The 15,616-nt window shown below is 63.7% G+C and overlaps 1 protein-coding gene across 3 annotated transcripts; it reads right to left on the reverse strand.

The window, feature by feature from the left end:
* Positions 1 to 2,846: 2,846 nt before the first annotated feature.
* Positions 2,847 to 15,407, reverse strand: LOC308629831 (zinc finger TRAF-type-containing protein 1). Of its 3 annotated transcripts, XM_081258102.1 has the most exons (5): positions 14,840 to 15,407; positions 6,029 to 6,267; positions 5,199 to 5,410; positions 4,869 to 4,950; positions 3,999 to 4,788 (listed from the first exon to the last, which is right to left on the reverse strand). In XM_081258102.1, exons 1-5 carry the CDS (start codon positions 15,203 to 15,205, stop codon positions 4,545 to 4,547), a joined length of 1,143 nt encoding a protein of 380 aa, XP_081114228.1. In that variant the 5' UTR covers positions 15,206 to 15,407; the 3' UTR covers positions 3,999 to 4,544. The 3 variants fall into 3 exon arrangements, with proteins under 3 accessions (XP_081114227.1, XP_081114229.1, XP_081114228.1); XM_081258101.1 differs by lacking the exons at positions 3,999 to 4,788; positions 4,869 to 4,950 and adding an exon at positions 2,847 to 3,618; XM_081258103.1 differs by lacking the exons at positions 3,999 to 4,788; positions 4,869 to 4,950; positions 14,840 to 15,407 and adding exons at positions 2,847 to 3,618; positions 7,360 to 9,841.
* Positions 15,408 to 15,616: the final 209 nt, after the last annotated feature.

The raw sequence follows: 15,616 nt of genomic DNA on the forward strand, positions 1-15,616 counted from the left end.
GATGGGCAGTTTCATTTCCTATGGAAGTGGAAACAGACCCAAAGGGGAACCCGGGAGGGAGCGATGTGCAGGGTGGCTGGTCCCCAGGTCCAGGGAAGGCTGCAGGGGTGAGGGCGAGGCTGAGCTTGAGGAGCAGCAGGAGCGCCTCCTCTTTGCCTCCTGAAGGGTGTGGGGCTCTCTCCCCCTCCCTCCAACGTGGGATCCCAGGAGACAGGACAGGAGGCCTTGAAACCAAGGTGGCTGCTTGGCTGGCAGGCAGGCTGGTGAGGTGCAAGGGGCACAGTGAGAGGCAGGGTGGGCATGGGGGAGCCGAGTCAGGGAAACAGAGACTGTCTCAGCAGAACGGGTGGGACGGCACCTCCCCCGAGAGCCTTTCCCCCTCCAGCGCCAGCATTCCCAGGACAGCCCAGGTCCTGGGGCCTGATCTCCCTTCAGAGAGGACCCAACTTCTCTAGCCTTGGCTTCCCCACTGATCAGACAGGAATGCGCATATGAGGATGCCAGCAAGAGCTGAAGGCCTGGGGTGGGGAGGCCGCAGGCTGGGGGCCAGCAGCTGACCCCGGGCTGGGAGGCTATCAGAGCCCAGGGAAGCCCATCCACGAGGCTGTCTTCTTGTAGGAAATACAAACAAAACTTGGTTTGGACCTTTTTAAAAACTGTAGTTACATACAGAAATATCCAAAGAGAACACAGACCACAAAAGCAACATAACATGTTAAGTCGTTTCCGACAGCGGTAAAAACACCTCTTCACTCCTCTCTTTAAAAAATTATTTTTATTATTTTTGTAAATGTCTCACTTTGGGCGCACTGAGAGATGTAGTGCTTAAAGGGAAGTGTGGGGGTGAGAGAAGGGAAGGGGGGCTGGCTCGACCTGTGCCCTCAGGCCTCCCCCAACCCTCGCCAGCTCAGGATGCCAAGATCCTGGGCCGGGATCCTGGAGACAGACTGCTGGTGTCTTCTCCTTTCTTACGACAGGACTGGGACACCCACCAGTAAACCAGTGACTCCCAGTGAGATGACACAAGGAGGTTTATGGCGCCAGCCTCCAGCGATGGCCAAGAGCACACTGCAATGTCCCAGAAGTGCCTGGCTCCACCTGGCTGTAAGGCTCAGCTGCTGAGATGACTGTCACTGGGCGGGGCCATATTGGTGGGTTAGCAGTCTTCTTGGGCACCCCCAGACTCACCCACACCCCTACAGGGAGGGCCTCGCCTGGGTGCCAACCTACTCCCACGCACTCACTTGGCCAGCTGGAACTCGAGGGCCATGTGCCCCCAGCTGTGTGTTCCAGCAGCTGGAACTCTGACCCTGGTGCCGCAGAGCCCAGCCCCTCCTGTACCCCGCCCCCCCACCAGGTCTGCTAGCCCAGCCCTGGTTTTGCCCTTCTCCTGCCTGGCCCTCTGTGGCAGCCACACACCTTCACCTGCCCCCCCAAGAAGAGCTGCCGGGGGGGCCCGCCCCTCTGCTTCTTCAGTCTCACACAGGCACCCAGACACACACGGACCAGGCAAACCCACCCCTGTCCCAGCCCCCCTCACAATATGATCACATTGGAATTGACAGAGAGAGTGTCCATCCCCAAGAGACCCAATAGGGTGACAGGGCACCATCCATACACAGGAGACCTGGCCCGTGTTGACGTGAATGTCATCCTCTGCGCCCACAGGCAGGCAGGGGCAGCCCCTGAGGGCAGTGGGACAACACCAGGGTGCGCCTGGGTCAGAGGCCCACAAGGATGGGCTGGGGCTGGGGTGGGGTCTTTCTTTGTGGAGGGCAAGCCAGGCTGAGTCGGCCTTGTAGGATGGGACCCCTGCCAGCCCCATGCCCTGGGTGGGGAACAGGGGACCCGCCAGCCTGGGAGGGCTGCTTCGTCCACTAGGAACTGGCTGAGGCTCGAGCTGTACCCCATAGCTCCTTCACTCCCCTTCTCAGCTCCCCACCTCGAGGGCCAGGAGAGAAAGGAGCCCCCAGAGACAGGCCAGGGGGGCCCTGCCCACTGAGCCTGCAGGGCCTGGGCAATAGGGGGCCAGGCCGGCAGGGTCAGCTCCGAGCTGGGGGGGGGGCCTGGGTGGGGGCGAAGCAAACCGTTCTTTGGTATTGAAGCAACGAGAAACTATTGCAGAAGAGCCTTGTCTCCTAAGCAGGGGCCCGAGCTCTCCCTTTCCCAGTAGGTCCCAGGGTTCCGGGATCCCCAGGCAGGGCTCCTTCCCGCTGTGAGGCCTGCATTTGGGCCTGCTCACCGCAGCTCTGGGGCAGGACTGCAGGACCTTGGGGGGCCCACCTCCCTCGGGTGAGAAACCACACTGCCCAGCGCTGACTTCCACGCAGAGCCCTGGATGCAGGGCCAGCAGCTGGTCCCTGAGAGCAGCATGGGGGCAGCTGGACCCCTCAGACCCTCACACAGCCAGGACTGATCACCGCCGGTGGACCCCAGAACTCTCCTCACAGCCTGGGGACACTGAGTCCTTAAAGCTGAATACAGAAGATAGATTCTCTCTTGCTAAATTTGCATAACTTGTAGAAGAGCCTGTAAAGGGTTTAATTTTTTCCCTGGGAAGAGACAGAAAATCACCCTGCATTCCGAAAAGTCTGCTGAGCCCTGGTGGCCAAGTCCTGCCTCCCTGGAGCGGCTGGGGGTGGGATGTGCTGGGCTAGTGAGAGCCCCGACCCCGCCCGTTGCCCTGCCCAGGCCTGTGACAGAGGGGGCAGCTACTCCAAGTCTCTCCTGGGGCGGGGCACGTGAAGGTGCAGTCACGGGGATGGGCGGGCTCTGACCCTTGGCGAAACCGAAGACCCCATTGTGTCCAATTATAGCCACGCCTTCCCCTCGAACAAAACAGAAAGTAGGAAACAAGGGTGCCTTTTTAATTGCAATCAAATATGCCGTCTGAGGTCAGCGCCCCCGAGCCCGGCCCAGGGGCCGTGCGCAGCCCCGTGTGCGGCCCAGAGCAGGCGTGTGGCCCGCTGCGCGGTAGGGGCCGGGGCCAGGCTGCCGTGCTGCGCCGCGCCCCTTGGGTCCCCGAGCAGCGTCTCCTCTGCGGTGGCCTGGCCTCCGGCGCTCGGGACAGGGGAGGTGGGGCAGAGGGCGAGGGGTGCGCTCCCACCTTCGCACACGCATGCAGACGTCCCAGTGTTCGCTTCTGTTCCTTCTCCTTCTTGGCTGAGACGGGCGCTGGCGCCGTGAAGCCGCTGCCGGGCAGGTGTGGGCAGCGCCACGGGGCTGCCTACTTCTGTATCTGGAACAGGAAGAGCCGCAGGTTGATGTTCTTGGCGGCCAGCAGCTTGTTGCACTCCACGGAGTCGACGATGGGCAGCGGCACGTAGTCCGTCTCGTTGCTCTCGTTGGTGAAGACGAAGTGGTAGATGACGGGGCTGATCTTCACGTCGTCGTACGGGCCCTTGAGCAGCAGGAAGGAGCACTCGAGGGGCGCCGTGACCTTGCTTTTGAGGAGCAGCTGGAAGGACAGCGTGCGCTTGCACGACAGGTTGGGGTTGCGCTCCGAGTCGTTCACGCGCGCCTTCAGGACCCACGTCTGGTTCAGCACCGTGAACCGCGGCGTCTCATAGTACAGGCGCGTGATGAAGTCGTCCGTGCGGTACGGCCGGAACTGGACCTCTGTGGAGACAGACAGGCCGGGGAGCCGGCGGTCAGAGCAGGCAGGGCCAGGGGCAGCGCCTTCCCAGCCGGCCGAGGACACAGGCTCGGCCAGGGAGGAAGGCAACTTACCAGGACACAGCGGGCTCTACTTGTCACAAGGCAAATCAAACGCAATTATGGCAAACGGAGGCGCACGCAAGCTTTGGGGAAACTACGAACAGAAGTGACACGCATTAGCGGCAAGGAGTCCAGAGGCTGCGAGAGGTGAACGGCCAGCCCCGCCTGACCCCCAGGTCAGGCGAGGCCTCCCTCCTCACCCTTCCCCGGGGCCCAGCAGAGGGAGAGGCCCCGCCCAGGGGGCCGGGGTAAGCAGACACACAGACAGGATGCAGTTCTGTGAACAAGTGTACTTTATTGGTTCCGATACAGAGCTGCCAGAAAAGCCGGCGGCCGGGCTGGTGTGTCGGGCCTCGAGGCAGCGTGCCGTCGCGTGGCTGGTGCTGGGCTCTGCCGGCCGGCCGAAGGGCCCATCGGTGAGTGGGCGGCTGCCATCACACAGTCCTCTTGGCAGAGCCCATGGCCCACGGCTGGCGAGTCCCTCCAGAGAGGCGGCCAGTCCTCCCTGCCCGGCCACGGCTGCAGTCATGGCGCCTCGGTCCACCCAGACTCTCCAGGCCTGGCCTGGACTGTCTGTGACACAGTGCCCACCGGGGCAGCTGAGGCTAAGACTAACCAGCGGCCTGGTCTTCTCCCGCTGAGACCCCGGCCCTCGGCCTTTCGGGCCTCCACCTAGCCAGGTCCAGTCCAGGCAGCACGTTCTGACTGGCTGCCTGTGACTGCCCTTGATGCTCTGAGCCGGCCGCCTGGCGTGGGCCGGGCAGTATAGGGCCAGAGTACCCCCAGCAGCTCCAGCGACAGCAGGGGCTTCTTGCTATTCTCTGTGTCTAGACCAGGCTCTGGCCTGACTTCTGCTCCCCAGAGTGTCCAAAGGCAGTGGCGGTGGCCAGGAGAGCCCAAGAGATCCAGTGGGCCTGAGCGCAGTCCAGCCTGCCCATCCCTGGGCATCCACTCCCAGCTCTGCAGTTTGAGTCAGGCACCCTCAGCTCGTTCAGGAGCCCCGGCCCTGACCATCTTCTCGCTGGCCTCAGGAAGCCCGTGGCCCCTGCAGTAACCGCCTGCGGGGAGGACCTGACACGACGGGTGCTCTTCTTGCCCCTGGCTCCGCAGGGCAGGCCCTCAGCTCCCAGACCCCCCCGGGACACACCCACCTTCTGGTTAGACCCCAACTGTCCCAAGGTTGTGCAGCCCCACACGGTGAGGACGCCACTCTGCTGGGGTAGCAGGGCCGGGCTGGGGAGGACAGGTGGGGAGGGCCTCTGTGAGAGCCATGCAGGTGCCCCCAGGGTCCTGCCCGGCCCCTCCCCGGCTCAGCCTCCGGCCCCTCTGCTCCCGTACATGTCCTCCCGTTCACCAGGAGTCCAGAGCCTGGCCATCTGGTGCAGCCTGTGCCACTGCCCAGGCCCCATGGCTCCCCGGCTCCTGGCCGCCAGCCCCAGCCCCAGCCTGTGTGGCATGCAGTGGGCAGCGGGGCGCCTCACCTGTGTAGCCGATCTTCTCGAAGCTGAGCAGGCTGAAGATGCTGTTGTAGAGCTGCATCTCCTTGCGGTGGCTCTGGTCCATCTCGTCCAGGATCTCCATCAGCTCGTTGCCCGTCTTGGCTGGGTGGGCACACGCGGCCTCGTGGACCGTCAGCTCGTGGAAAGGGCCGTGCCACGGGCAGCCGATACGCTTGTACTTGCACTGCGTCACCCTGGGAGGAGGCCAGCACTGCGGTCACACCCGCGCCCTGTGGAAGGCGGCTGTGCCAGGGGGCCTCCGAGCAGCCCTGCTCACACAAACCACCGTCCCTGAAGGACACAGTCCCCATGTGCCGGCCCTCAGGAAGGGGTGAGAGTGCATGAGAGCCTGAGGAGGAGCAGGGCATGTGTGAGCTGTGCGTGTGCGCGCCCCCTACACCCACTGCCATGGGGCCTCTCTCCACAACGGGCCTGGGCCCCGCGTGGCTTCACTGCAGGGGAGGCTCGGCAGCCTGGCCCCCTGGAGGGGGGGATTGGGGTGCTAGGGCCACCATCATGCTGTGCTCCCAGAGCCTCCGCGCTGGCCACGCTTTCCTGGCCCGCGGACACCACGGACAGTCTCTAAGAAAGAAGCCACCACACAGCCACAAGGAACCCTGGAGGGCCAGGGTAACGTTCAGACGCTTCCGGTTGCAGATCTAAGCCCCCCAGTCTGTGGAGCCTCCTGCCAGCCCCCTCCACGGCCTGGGCCCCGAGCGGCTTTGCACTAGCCCAGCCCTGCGAGGCCGCCGCCGGGCGGCGTGTGTGGGGCCAGGCCCCCAGCAGGCAGGCCGGCCCGGCCAGGTGCTCACCTGTCCTGGCACTCCTCCTTCTGGTGCCTCTCCAGGAGGGAGCGGGGGAACTGGCACAGGCAGAAGCCGCACTCGGAGGGCAGCTCGCTCACGGCCTTCTCCACGGCCAGGTTGCGGCAGCAGAGGCTCTTGCTGATCTCGCAGCGGCAGTTGGGGCACGTGGCTTGCTCCTCCTTCAGACGGGCATCTGCTAGTAGGTGGATAAAACAGCCAGCGCACATCAAGTGACCGTTAGTGCACTGCGGAGAAGGAAAGGGAGATGAAGCTCACGGACCTGCGGGAGCGCGCAGGTGCGCGCCCGCCCCGTTGCCGGCCCCTCCCAGGGGCTGCGGTGCCGGGGCCGCGGGCAGGCTGCTGCCCGCCAAGCACAGGCTGCCACTCCCACTCCCGAGGGAGGGCCAGGCTGTCCTCCCGGAGCCCTGTGCACGCGGCCGGCAGGGTCCCCATGGAGAGGACGGGTCTCGCGGTGGCCCTCACTGGCAGCAGAGGTTCGGGCTCTTCACTGTGGTGGCCCGCCGGCGGGCACTGGGTGGGCCACATGGGGGCTTTTCCCATCCAGGGGCTGGAGACTGTCCCCAGAGTCCACCACAGGGCCTGATTCAGGGACGCCCACGGAACGCGGGCTCTCGGCCAGCTGCCCACGCCAAGGCAGCTGCACCCTTAGCCTGGCCCCGCCACTCCAGCCTCCTGGGCCCGCACAGGTGAGGAGGCAGCTGCCACCCGCCCGGTGGGGCTGGCTACCTGGAGAGGACCTTCCCAAGGGCCGGTGGCACAGAGCCGTGGCAGGAGGGGAGGCCCACTTGGCCCAGGACAGGGCACGTGGGCAGTGTGCGCCTGCAGGAGCGTTGCTGGCTTTGGGCCTAGGAGCCAGGCCCCTCCCTGGCTCAGCCTGTGGATCCAAGGCGCAGATGATGCCGTCGGCAACCTGCCCCTCCCTGCCGGGGGTCCTGGCGTGTGGAGAGGGGGCTGCTGGCTCAGCCACCTTGGCTCCCTCACTGGCTCCACACACCTCCTGAGCACCCACCTGGTGCCCTCGAGACACACGGCAGGCTATGGGCCTGGGCCTGCAGGGGCTCACGGGGTTGGGGGAGGAGAGGCCCACACGGGAACCAGAGGTGCCAGAGCAGACAAGCTGTGTCCTCCAGGGCAGACACGGCGGTCTTGGAGCCCGGGGAACACTGGTGGGAGTGTGGCCCCCCCCCGCGAGGGCACCTGTCTCCACTGGGAGACGCCCAGTGGCCGAGGGCAAATGGGCAGGCAGTGCTTCCACAGGCTTCCTTGGGGCCCAGGACCCTTTTGTGACTGGGATCCAGTGTGGTAGAGGGACTTACAGGGCCACTGCCAAGCCACGCCTGCACACGATGGGGTCCTCGGTAAACACCACGGGTCCGTGCACCCTGAGCTGAGGGCTGCAAGAGGCTGAGTGAGCTCTTAGTGCCTTCGGGTCGTGCTTGGGGTCCAGTGAGTGATGGGACCTACGCGCTGAGGACCGATGGTGGGGCCGGGGACAAAGGCCTCAGTCACAGGATCCGGGTCCACACAAACACCCTAGATCAGCTGCACTCAAGTCTCAATTTCTAAGTCAGGTCAAAAGTTAAGATGTGCGAGACGAGGAGGGGGCCGGCAGGGGCCGGCCAGCGCCTGCTCTGGACACACAGCCTGGCTGGGGGTTGTGGAGCAAGGCGGGTCCCGAGAGCGGCCAGGGAGGAAAAGCAGTCTGCCCCGTCCACTGCCCAGGGTCAGTGGAGAAGCCAGAGACGCGATGAGTGGAGGAGAGGGTGGGGGGACACGGCACCATAGCCTGCTGCCACCCTGTGGGAAGCCCAGACCAAGAGCCCAGGTCACACGTGTCCTCAAAGCCCCGCCAAGGGCCGGAGCCCAAGAGGGCCTGGCTTCACCGTGCCACAGCCCCAGGGAGAGGATCGCTGTGGCTTCTAGAAGGCAGAGAGGAAGCAGTACATGGCAACCTGACCAATCAGTCACGGGAGGAGGAAGCTGCAGGGCCCCCGGAAGTGAGGCCAGACCAGGCAGCACCGGGCTTGCTGAAGTCCCAGCTGCTGCCTAGCACCCCAGTGAGGAAGCCAGGAAGGCCTGGGGACCCCACACTACTCTGTGTGGCCAGCTCTAGTTCTAGACGCCCCAAGGCAAGGCCCGCGGCCTCAGCAGAGAACAACAGCCACTGCTGGGCCCAGCTCAGCTGGCTTCTCCTCTGTCTCCGGTGGCCCAGCCAGGGCGTAGGCCTGCAGGCGAGAGACTCGGGATGGAGTCCTGGGACTTCCTGAGGGACCCGAGGCTGCCAACTGTGTGACTGCTCACTCCCAGCGCTGCCCTGAAAGCCCACTGCTCTGGAGCAGAGGGGGTGACCTGCGCACACCCCTGGCAGGCCTTTCCTCAGAACCTGGGGGCCGCAGGAGTTCCCAGGCTCCAGGGCCAGTCCCCACCCCACCCTCCCGGAGCCTCCAGACCAAAACAGGCTCAGGTACTAGGGCACCTGCCCTCTGTTGGGCTCTGGGGAGGCGGGGGCACTGCCCCTCCAGCCCTAACAGCTCAGCTCTGAATCGGAATGCGGCTAACCAGCAAGACACTCCAAGTGCTGCCGGCCTGCCAAGGGACAAGCCAACGTCCACACGTGGCTAGTCCCTTACCGGCTACCCAAGGTATGTTCTCTGGGTGGACACCAGGTGGCCAGCCTTGGCCCCAGCACCTACCCAGCCCAGGCAGTCTGTCCATAGCAGGCTAGTCACCATGCTCCAGAGCCCTCCCCACCAGCCAGGATCCCCCTCGGCCTCCAGAGCAAGACTCAACTCTGTACGCAGGCCTGGCCCAGGGCCTCTGCGGTGGTCGGGCTGGACTGTACCTGCCCCAATTTGCCCATCCAGAAGCTGGGCCCCAGAGGGCTCAGCACAGCGTTGGCCATACGCCAAGCCTCTGACGGACAGCAGAAGCCAGGGCAGTCGGAGTGCCCCACGCTACGTGCCAGGGCCAAGCCCCCGAGAGCTTGGGCAGTTCCAAGGAGCAGTTCCTGCAGTGCCCAGGATGGGCTGCCTTCCCACCACCTGCCAGGAAGACCCTAGAGACAGGGAAGGCTACGGAGGGGGCTCCACGACCCAGGGCCTCCCAGGCCCTCCCAGGACAGATGCTGGCCAGATCCCACAGGTCACCAGCAGTGTGCTCTGAGGCTGGTCACATCCTTCTCTGGGCCTCAATTTTCTCAGGCACAAAAGACAGCAGGGGGTGGGGAGGTACTTCCCCGATAGCGCAGTGGATAAGACTCTGCGCTCCCAACGCAGGGAGCCTGGGTCAGGGAACTAGATCCCACATGCATGCTGCAACTAAGAGTTCGCATGCCACAGCAAAGGAGACCGTGAGCTGCAACTAAGGAGCCCATGTGCTTCAACTAAGGAGCCGGCGAGCCACAACTAAGGAGCCCACAAACCACAACTAAGGAGCCCACCTGCCACAACTAAGACCCAGCCCAACCAAATTAAAAAAAAAAAAAAAAAAAAGACAACAAGGGGACTTCCCTGGCGGTCCAGTGGTTAAGACTCTGCGCTTCTACTGCAGGGGGCACGGGTTCGATCCCTGGTCGGGGAACTAAGATTCCGCATGCCGCATGGCATAGCTGGAAAAAAACAAAAAGGCAACAAGGACAGGACTGGCCTTATGACGTGCTGAAGAGGTAGGACAGGGCCACAGGTGCGACACACAGTGGCCAGAGAACTAACGCCTGGCACCACAGTCATCACCCAGCACAACCCAGCTAGCCCCTCACGCAGCCCCTGCCCGGAAGCCTCAGGAAGGACTCCAGGCACAAGCCTGTGATTTCAACAAACCCCCCCTCAACCCTGGGTTCCCCAACCCCACCAAGTTGTGCCCCAGCCCAAGCCCCTCTGCAATGGCCCAAAAGTGGACATTTGTCCCTGCCCCCAGGACATTGCCCAGCAGCCCCTCCCCCTGCCTGCCCAGTGCACCCAGGCCATGCAGGCCGGGGCCTCTATCTGAACCAGCTTCCCCCTGGGGAGCTGAAGGAACCGTCTGGACTCCTGAGGAGGAGTCCTGGCCCCTGAGCCTTGGGACAAAAGCAGGTCTTAGAAAATGCCCCCCAGCTTCTGGGGGCCAAGTCCTCAATCAGTAGGCCTTTTAGGCCTGGAGTCCACAGTCCCCTCACACCGTGGGGTGCCCCCCAAACTCCGCTCTTTACCACCAAAGGAAGGCTCAGCACCCAGACTCATGTGAGCAGCCCAATCTCCAAAGCATAGCGGAGGGTACCCACCCCCAAAGTGCCCCTCAGCCCAGCTGGAGGCCCCCCTTCACCAGGCCCAGCAGGGCCTCACGGCACCCCACACCCCTGCACACTCGGCCTGAGGTTTCCTTGACCTCTTTCATCAAAGGGCCCGGAAGTGACCATGCAGGGTCTGAGACACACAAGTGTCTCAGGGGAAGCCAGGACTGCAACCTTCCACCAGGTTTTGGGTTTGAAGTTCTGGGCCAGCAGTTCCTGATGTCACACCACCCAGAGACTCGGGGACTTGGGTGGGGACCAGTCAAACCTGCAGTCAGGCTCTTGCTCAGAACTCAAGTGCTGCCTGGATCAAAAGGTAACTCAAATGACAAACAACCACTACAAAAAGCACAATTTCTCATCTAGTCAGAGACCAGAAACTTGCTCTTCCCTCTGCCCTTGTCTTGGATAGCTAAGCAGATGTATTTTCAAAGCTTTTTCCTCAAAGCATGAGCCGGCCATAGTCTTGGAGCTGGGGAAGAGGGTCCCAGGCCATGTGGGTGGGCAGCGCCATTGGACATTCCTTAAACATCACCTTGAACAGAGTCTGCAGCACCAGGCAGGTCGACAGATGCCAAGACGGCGCACTTGGAAGCTCCCCAAGGCGGGCACCCACATTGGCCAGGACGCAAGCAGAGATGGAGCCACCCCTGCTTCCTGGGCCTTTTACCCACATGGCTGCCAACGAGGTAACCAAGCCAAGTGGGCTGAGCCGAGTCCTGGCGGGGACAGGAAGCGCAGCAGGCCACCCTCAATCCTCCCACAGGACAGATGGTGTCAGGTGCCCCGGCAGGTGGGATGGGAGAGGCACCCTGCGGCAGGGAGAGAAGACAACCTCGGGGCAGAGGTGCTGCCTTGTGGGGCCCACGCGGAGCAGGAGTGGGCAGGGGCAGGGACGGGAGAGGGCACCCAGGCAGCAGGGCCATGAGAGCAATGGGCTGACGGGGCGGGGCTCAGGTCTGAGGCAGGAGCAGTGGGCACAGAAGGCCAGTTGGTGCCACATACCGTGACAAAGGCCCCCTGACTACTCCTCCACCCCAGTGGGGGTCACAGGAGCTTTCCTGGCTGAGAAGCAAGTTGGGGTGGGAGAACTCTGCGGCCCCTCCCTCCAGATGTTGATCTACGGCTCAGGGCCTCAGCTGACATTAGCGGGGTCAGGGCCAGGTCCACCTTGTGTGAAGGGCTGGAGGAGAGTCCCAGATGGGGTCAGGGATCAGGTTGTGGCTGCAACGATCCAGGCACCACCCACTGAGGCTGTGTTTCCCCCAAAGAAGGCAGACGACCCAGGTCACATCGCCCTGGGGCCACAGGGCTGCATTCCGAGCAGGTCAGCACAGCTGCCCGATGCAGGCTCCAACACAGAGCTCCTATGTGCACGTCACTGCTGCATCCCCGGCCCTCCTACCCCTACCTGGTTGCCCGCTGCCGTGCCCACCCAGGACCCTAGAAGGTGGCTGCACACCTTGTCAGGCCAGCCATCAAGAGTACACCTAAGACCCACATGGAGAACATCAAAGCCAGCACCTGCCGTACCAGCTGTAGCCCTGACCTGACCTGACCTTACGCAGGTCACGGTGAGAACCATTTGCATGAGTGCCCTGGTCTGACACCAGAGCAAGAATCCCAACCCAGGTGGTGTGATGTACTGGACCCATGGCGGAGCCGACACTGTGGGGCTCAGATCAGGGAGGTGACCAAGCCTAACCATGCAGCCCGTGTCTGCCCTCACCACCACCCAGGCTTCCCCAGAGGCACGGAGGTAGGGGCTGGTAGCCGGAGAGCAAGCGCTTGAGTTACTGCGCACCCAGCCACATCCAGAGGCCCATGGAGATGCCCCTGCTGCCCGGTGCCAGGCACGGCATGCAGGGCTCCGCATGGTCACTGGCTCTTCTTCTCACCCCAGAACTGGGTACCATCGGAAACAGCCCTCAGATGTGTAGCACTGCTGGTGCTTGCCCCGAACCACGTATCCTGGTGGGGTCAGGCAAAACGCTGCCTATAGGAACACAGAGCAAAACATACCACATGCCTGAGGCAGGTCCACCAGCCCGTCAACGTGACTCACCAAAGGCGGCCAGCAGAAGTGGAGGGGCTGAGCCCAGGCCCAGAAGCGCTGGCGAGCAGTGGGCCCCAACCAGGGACACACAGAGCTCCGCGTCCTCATTTCAAGGCAGCGCATGTGGAACCTATGCTGTCCTTGACCAAATCATTCTGGGAGCAAACCCAGCTCTGATGCCAACCAGGCAATGGGGCGGGCCTCCAGGCCCATCTCGATGCCCCCCCCCCCCAGTAATTATCCCCATCCAGGGTGGCTGTGAGAGTAATGCAGACCACTGCACACAGAAAGGAGCCACCAAGAAGCCTTCCCTCGGGCTCCTCACACCCCAGGCTCCAGGGTGGGCATGGTTGTGCATCCATGCCCCATGGGCCCCCATCACACGGCAGGTGTCCCAGCAGCCAAAGCGAGTTCTGACCCGTGGCAGGGTTCCAGCCAACCCTTCTAGGGTCAAGGGCTTTCCCACTGATCACACGCTCTAAAGCTTTCTCCCAGCCTCTAGAGATAGAAGGAATCAACTCCCTGCCAAGGCCCGGGTGTCACTTGGGAAGAATGAAGGTGGGGCACAGGGCTGGTGCCAAAATTCACAGCTCAGCGTTGGTGGGCTCTGCTCACTCAGCTGGCCTGTTCCCAGGGAAGCCACTGAGCAGAGCCCACTAGGCCACAGGGAAGGCCACAGGCCAGGTGGCCCAGAGCCTTCATTCCCCATCAGAGCTGCTCAGCCACCTGCCTCCTGCCGGCCCAGAGCTCAGCTCCCAGCATGGTGCGGGCTGGTTTGAAGCAGCCAGGCTCAGAGGCCCGGTCACCAGCGGCTCCGGCCAGAGGCAGAAATGCAGTTCTCTGTGCTGAGTGGACCCAGAGCCGGCACCACATGGCCTGTTTTCATGCCAGGTCCATCTCCAGCCCACTCACACGAGGAGAGATGAGGAACCCCCTAATCCCCCTGGGACCCCCCCACCACCATTGGCTTGGCTTCCTAGACGCTCACTCAAGGCCCAAGGAAGGAAGAGTGCTTTTGGGAGGATCAAAAGGTCGTGGGCAAGCAAAAAAGGCCAGAGAAAGGACAAGTCCTGAGGTGCACCCCCACGGTTGAGGTGGTTATGAGAAGCGCTACCCCAATTTGCACTGGGCCAGGAGGCCTGTGGTATTCCTGAGCTAGGGCCTCTGACCAGAAGCTTCCCAAAGCCCAGGAGGGGGGGTTGAAAGCCAGTGTCCTCTCCCCAAGGAACTCAACCCACTTCCCCACCAATGCCTCTTCTCCCTCCGTCACCCAGGCACGCTGGGATCCTCCAAAGCAAACTCATGCCAGAGCGGGAAGGATTTGGAGATCCAGAGGCTGGGGAAATGGCAATTCAGACTAGCCTGCACTGTTTACTACAAAAATGGCCCTCGCACCACAGCCCTCACTCTGAGCATAAGCAGGGGGACAAGGCCTCATCGGCCATGTCCAGCTCCCTGTTTCATTCCTCAAAGGGGCTGGGGGTGTGGGGGTAATCAGAGATGGGGGTTGACGTGGAGAGAGACACACAATGGAGAAAGCAGAACGCTGCGCAGTGACCCTGGGACCAGTGTGTGACCCTGCTGCTACGGGGTGCACGAGTGAGACCCCCTGGGCTAAGTATCCTCTCTGGCAGCCCTGAGTGGGTTAAGGACTCTGAGTCCAGCCACCAGGCTGGCTCTTCAGACAGAAGGTAAGTGAACAGACCTCCTGGAGCACCGGTAGCCTAGGAAGCCAGGCCTGGTGTGGGTGAGGTGGCATGTGGTAGGAGCCCAGCCTGAGGCACAGCATGGCCAGAAGGCACTGGATTGTGCTGGGGCGGGGGATGGGGCTGAAGAGACCCAGGCTGTGGGGCTTGATGTGGGCAGTTCATCCGGACCAGGAATGAGGGGAAGGGGTGGGGGAAGGCAAAGAGGTGAGCCCCTCCCTTCTCAACTTTCTTCCAAAAAGAAGTGAGAAGGGAAGGGGATTCTTCCACACCAAAGGGTAAAGGGATACGGGACGAGCATGAGAACAGGTTGGAGGGTGTGTGTCTGCAAAAGAACTGAGAAGAAACACTTGAGGAAGAGCAAAGACCAGGGACTCCCGGAGCCCAGGGAGCTCAGGCCTGTGCGGAGCAGGCTCAGAAGTGGGGAGGGGCACGGGCATCTGTCGCCAGCTTTCTCTGGGGTCAGCTTGAGGGTGGGCTGAGGAGTGCTGAGAAAGGGGCAACAGGGGAACCTGGGAAGAAAAGGGGCGTCCAAGTGGGAGACAGGAGATTCCCATCAGGAAGTAAGGGCAGCCACGAGAAAAAAAAGGAGGTTCAGAGCAGGAAACAGGAAAGTTCCCAGAGGACGAGAATGAGCAGCTTCCGAACAGGCGCCAGAGTCCCACCTCTGGGCCCCAGGGCTCGGGCCTGGCCTCCGAGGAGACGCGGTGCCCGGGGGCCGGCCGCGGCGGGGCTGGAGCCGAGCCGGGTCTGGCCGGCGGCCCTACCTGGTACACGGAGGCCTTGGGCAGGTCCAGGCAGACCGTGCAGCACAGAACCGAGTAGAGCCGCTCCTCCAGCTTCCCGCTGCCCGCCGCCGCCGCCGCCGCCGCCGCCTCGGCCGTCTCGGCCGCCCGTAGCCGCTTCTTGGGCGGCGCATCGGAGTCGCCCGCCGCCTCCTGCAGCTGCCGGGCGCCGGCCAGGCCCGCCTCGTCTGGGATCCCGGGCCCCGCCGCCTCGCCCAGCGCCGCCGCCGGCCCCGCAGACGCTCCGGCCCCGGCCCCGACCCCGGCCCCGGCCCCGACCCCGGCCGGCACGGCACCGGCAGGCCCCGCGGCCGGGCCGCCCCCGCCGGCCTCCTCGGCGCCGGACATCGCGGCCGGCCGGCCCGGCGGGCGGGTGCCGGCGCGCTCCCGCGGCTGGAGGTTAGGGGCGCCGCAAGTTCCCTCCGCCCTCTCGCCGCCGCCGCCGCGACCCCGCAGCCCCGCTCCCTGCGCCGCCGCCTCAGTGGGTCCGGCCCGCGCGTCGCCCCGCAGCCGCCGCGGCCACCGACCCCGGCGCGGCCGCCATCTTTGTTTTCCCTGTACGCTCCCCCCCCCGCCGCCGCCGCCTACGCCCCCTTGTTCTCTCAGTCACGTGAGCGGAGCGAGGCCAATGGGAGGGCCGCTCGGGGAGACAGCGCGACGGCCAGAACCAATGGACGCGCGAAGGCCCGCCCCTGCACTAGGTGGGCGGGGCCCCGGGCGACCCGCTGAGGGGCGATCTTTGGAGCCCGAATAGTCCTG

Source organism: Mesoplodon bidens (assembly GCF_964165515.1).
Source record: "Mesoplodon bidens genome assembly, chromosome: 16".
NCBI lineage: Eukaryota > Metazoa > Chordata > Mammalia > Artiodactyla > Ziphiidae > Mesoplodon > Mesoplodon bidens.

What these genes read in the sequence shown, in the direction of transcription:
- LOC308629831 (XM_081258101.1), bottom strand. Translation starts at nt 15,205, where the DNA reads ATGTCCGGCGCCGAGGAGGCCGGCGGGGGCGGCCCGGCCGCGGGGCCT. An exon ending in AAGGAGGAGTGCCAGGACAG is followed by an intron (nt 5,411 to 6,028) that starts GTGAGCACCTGG and finishes GCCTCCTCCCAG; the next exon opens with GGTGACGCAGTGCAAGTACA. An exon ending in CGAGAAGATCGGCTACACAG is followed by an intron (nt 3,619 to 5,198) that starts GTGAGGCGCCCC and finishes CTGTCTCCACAG; the next exon opens with AGGTCCAGTTCCGGCCGTAC.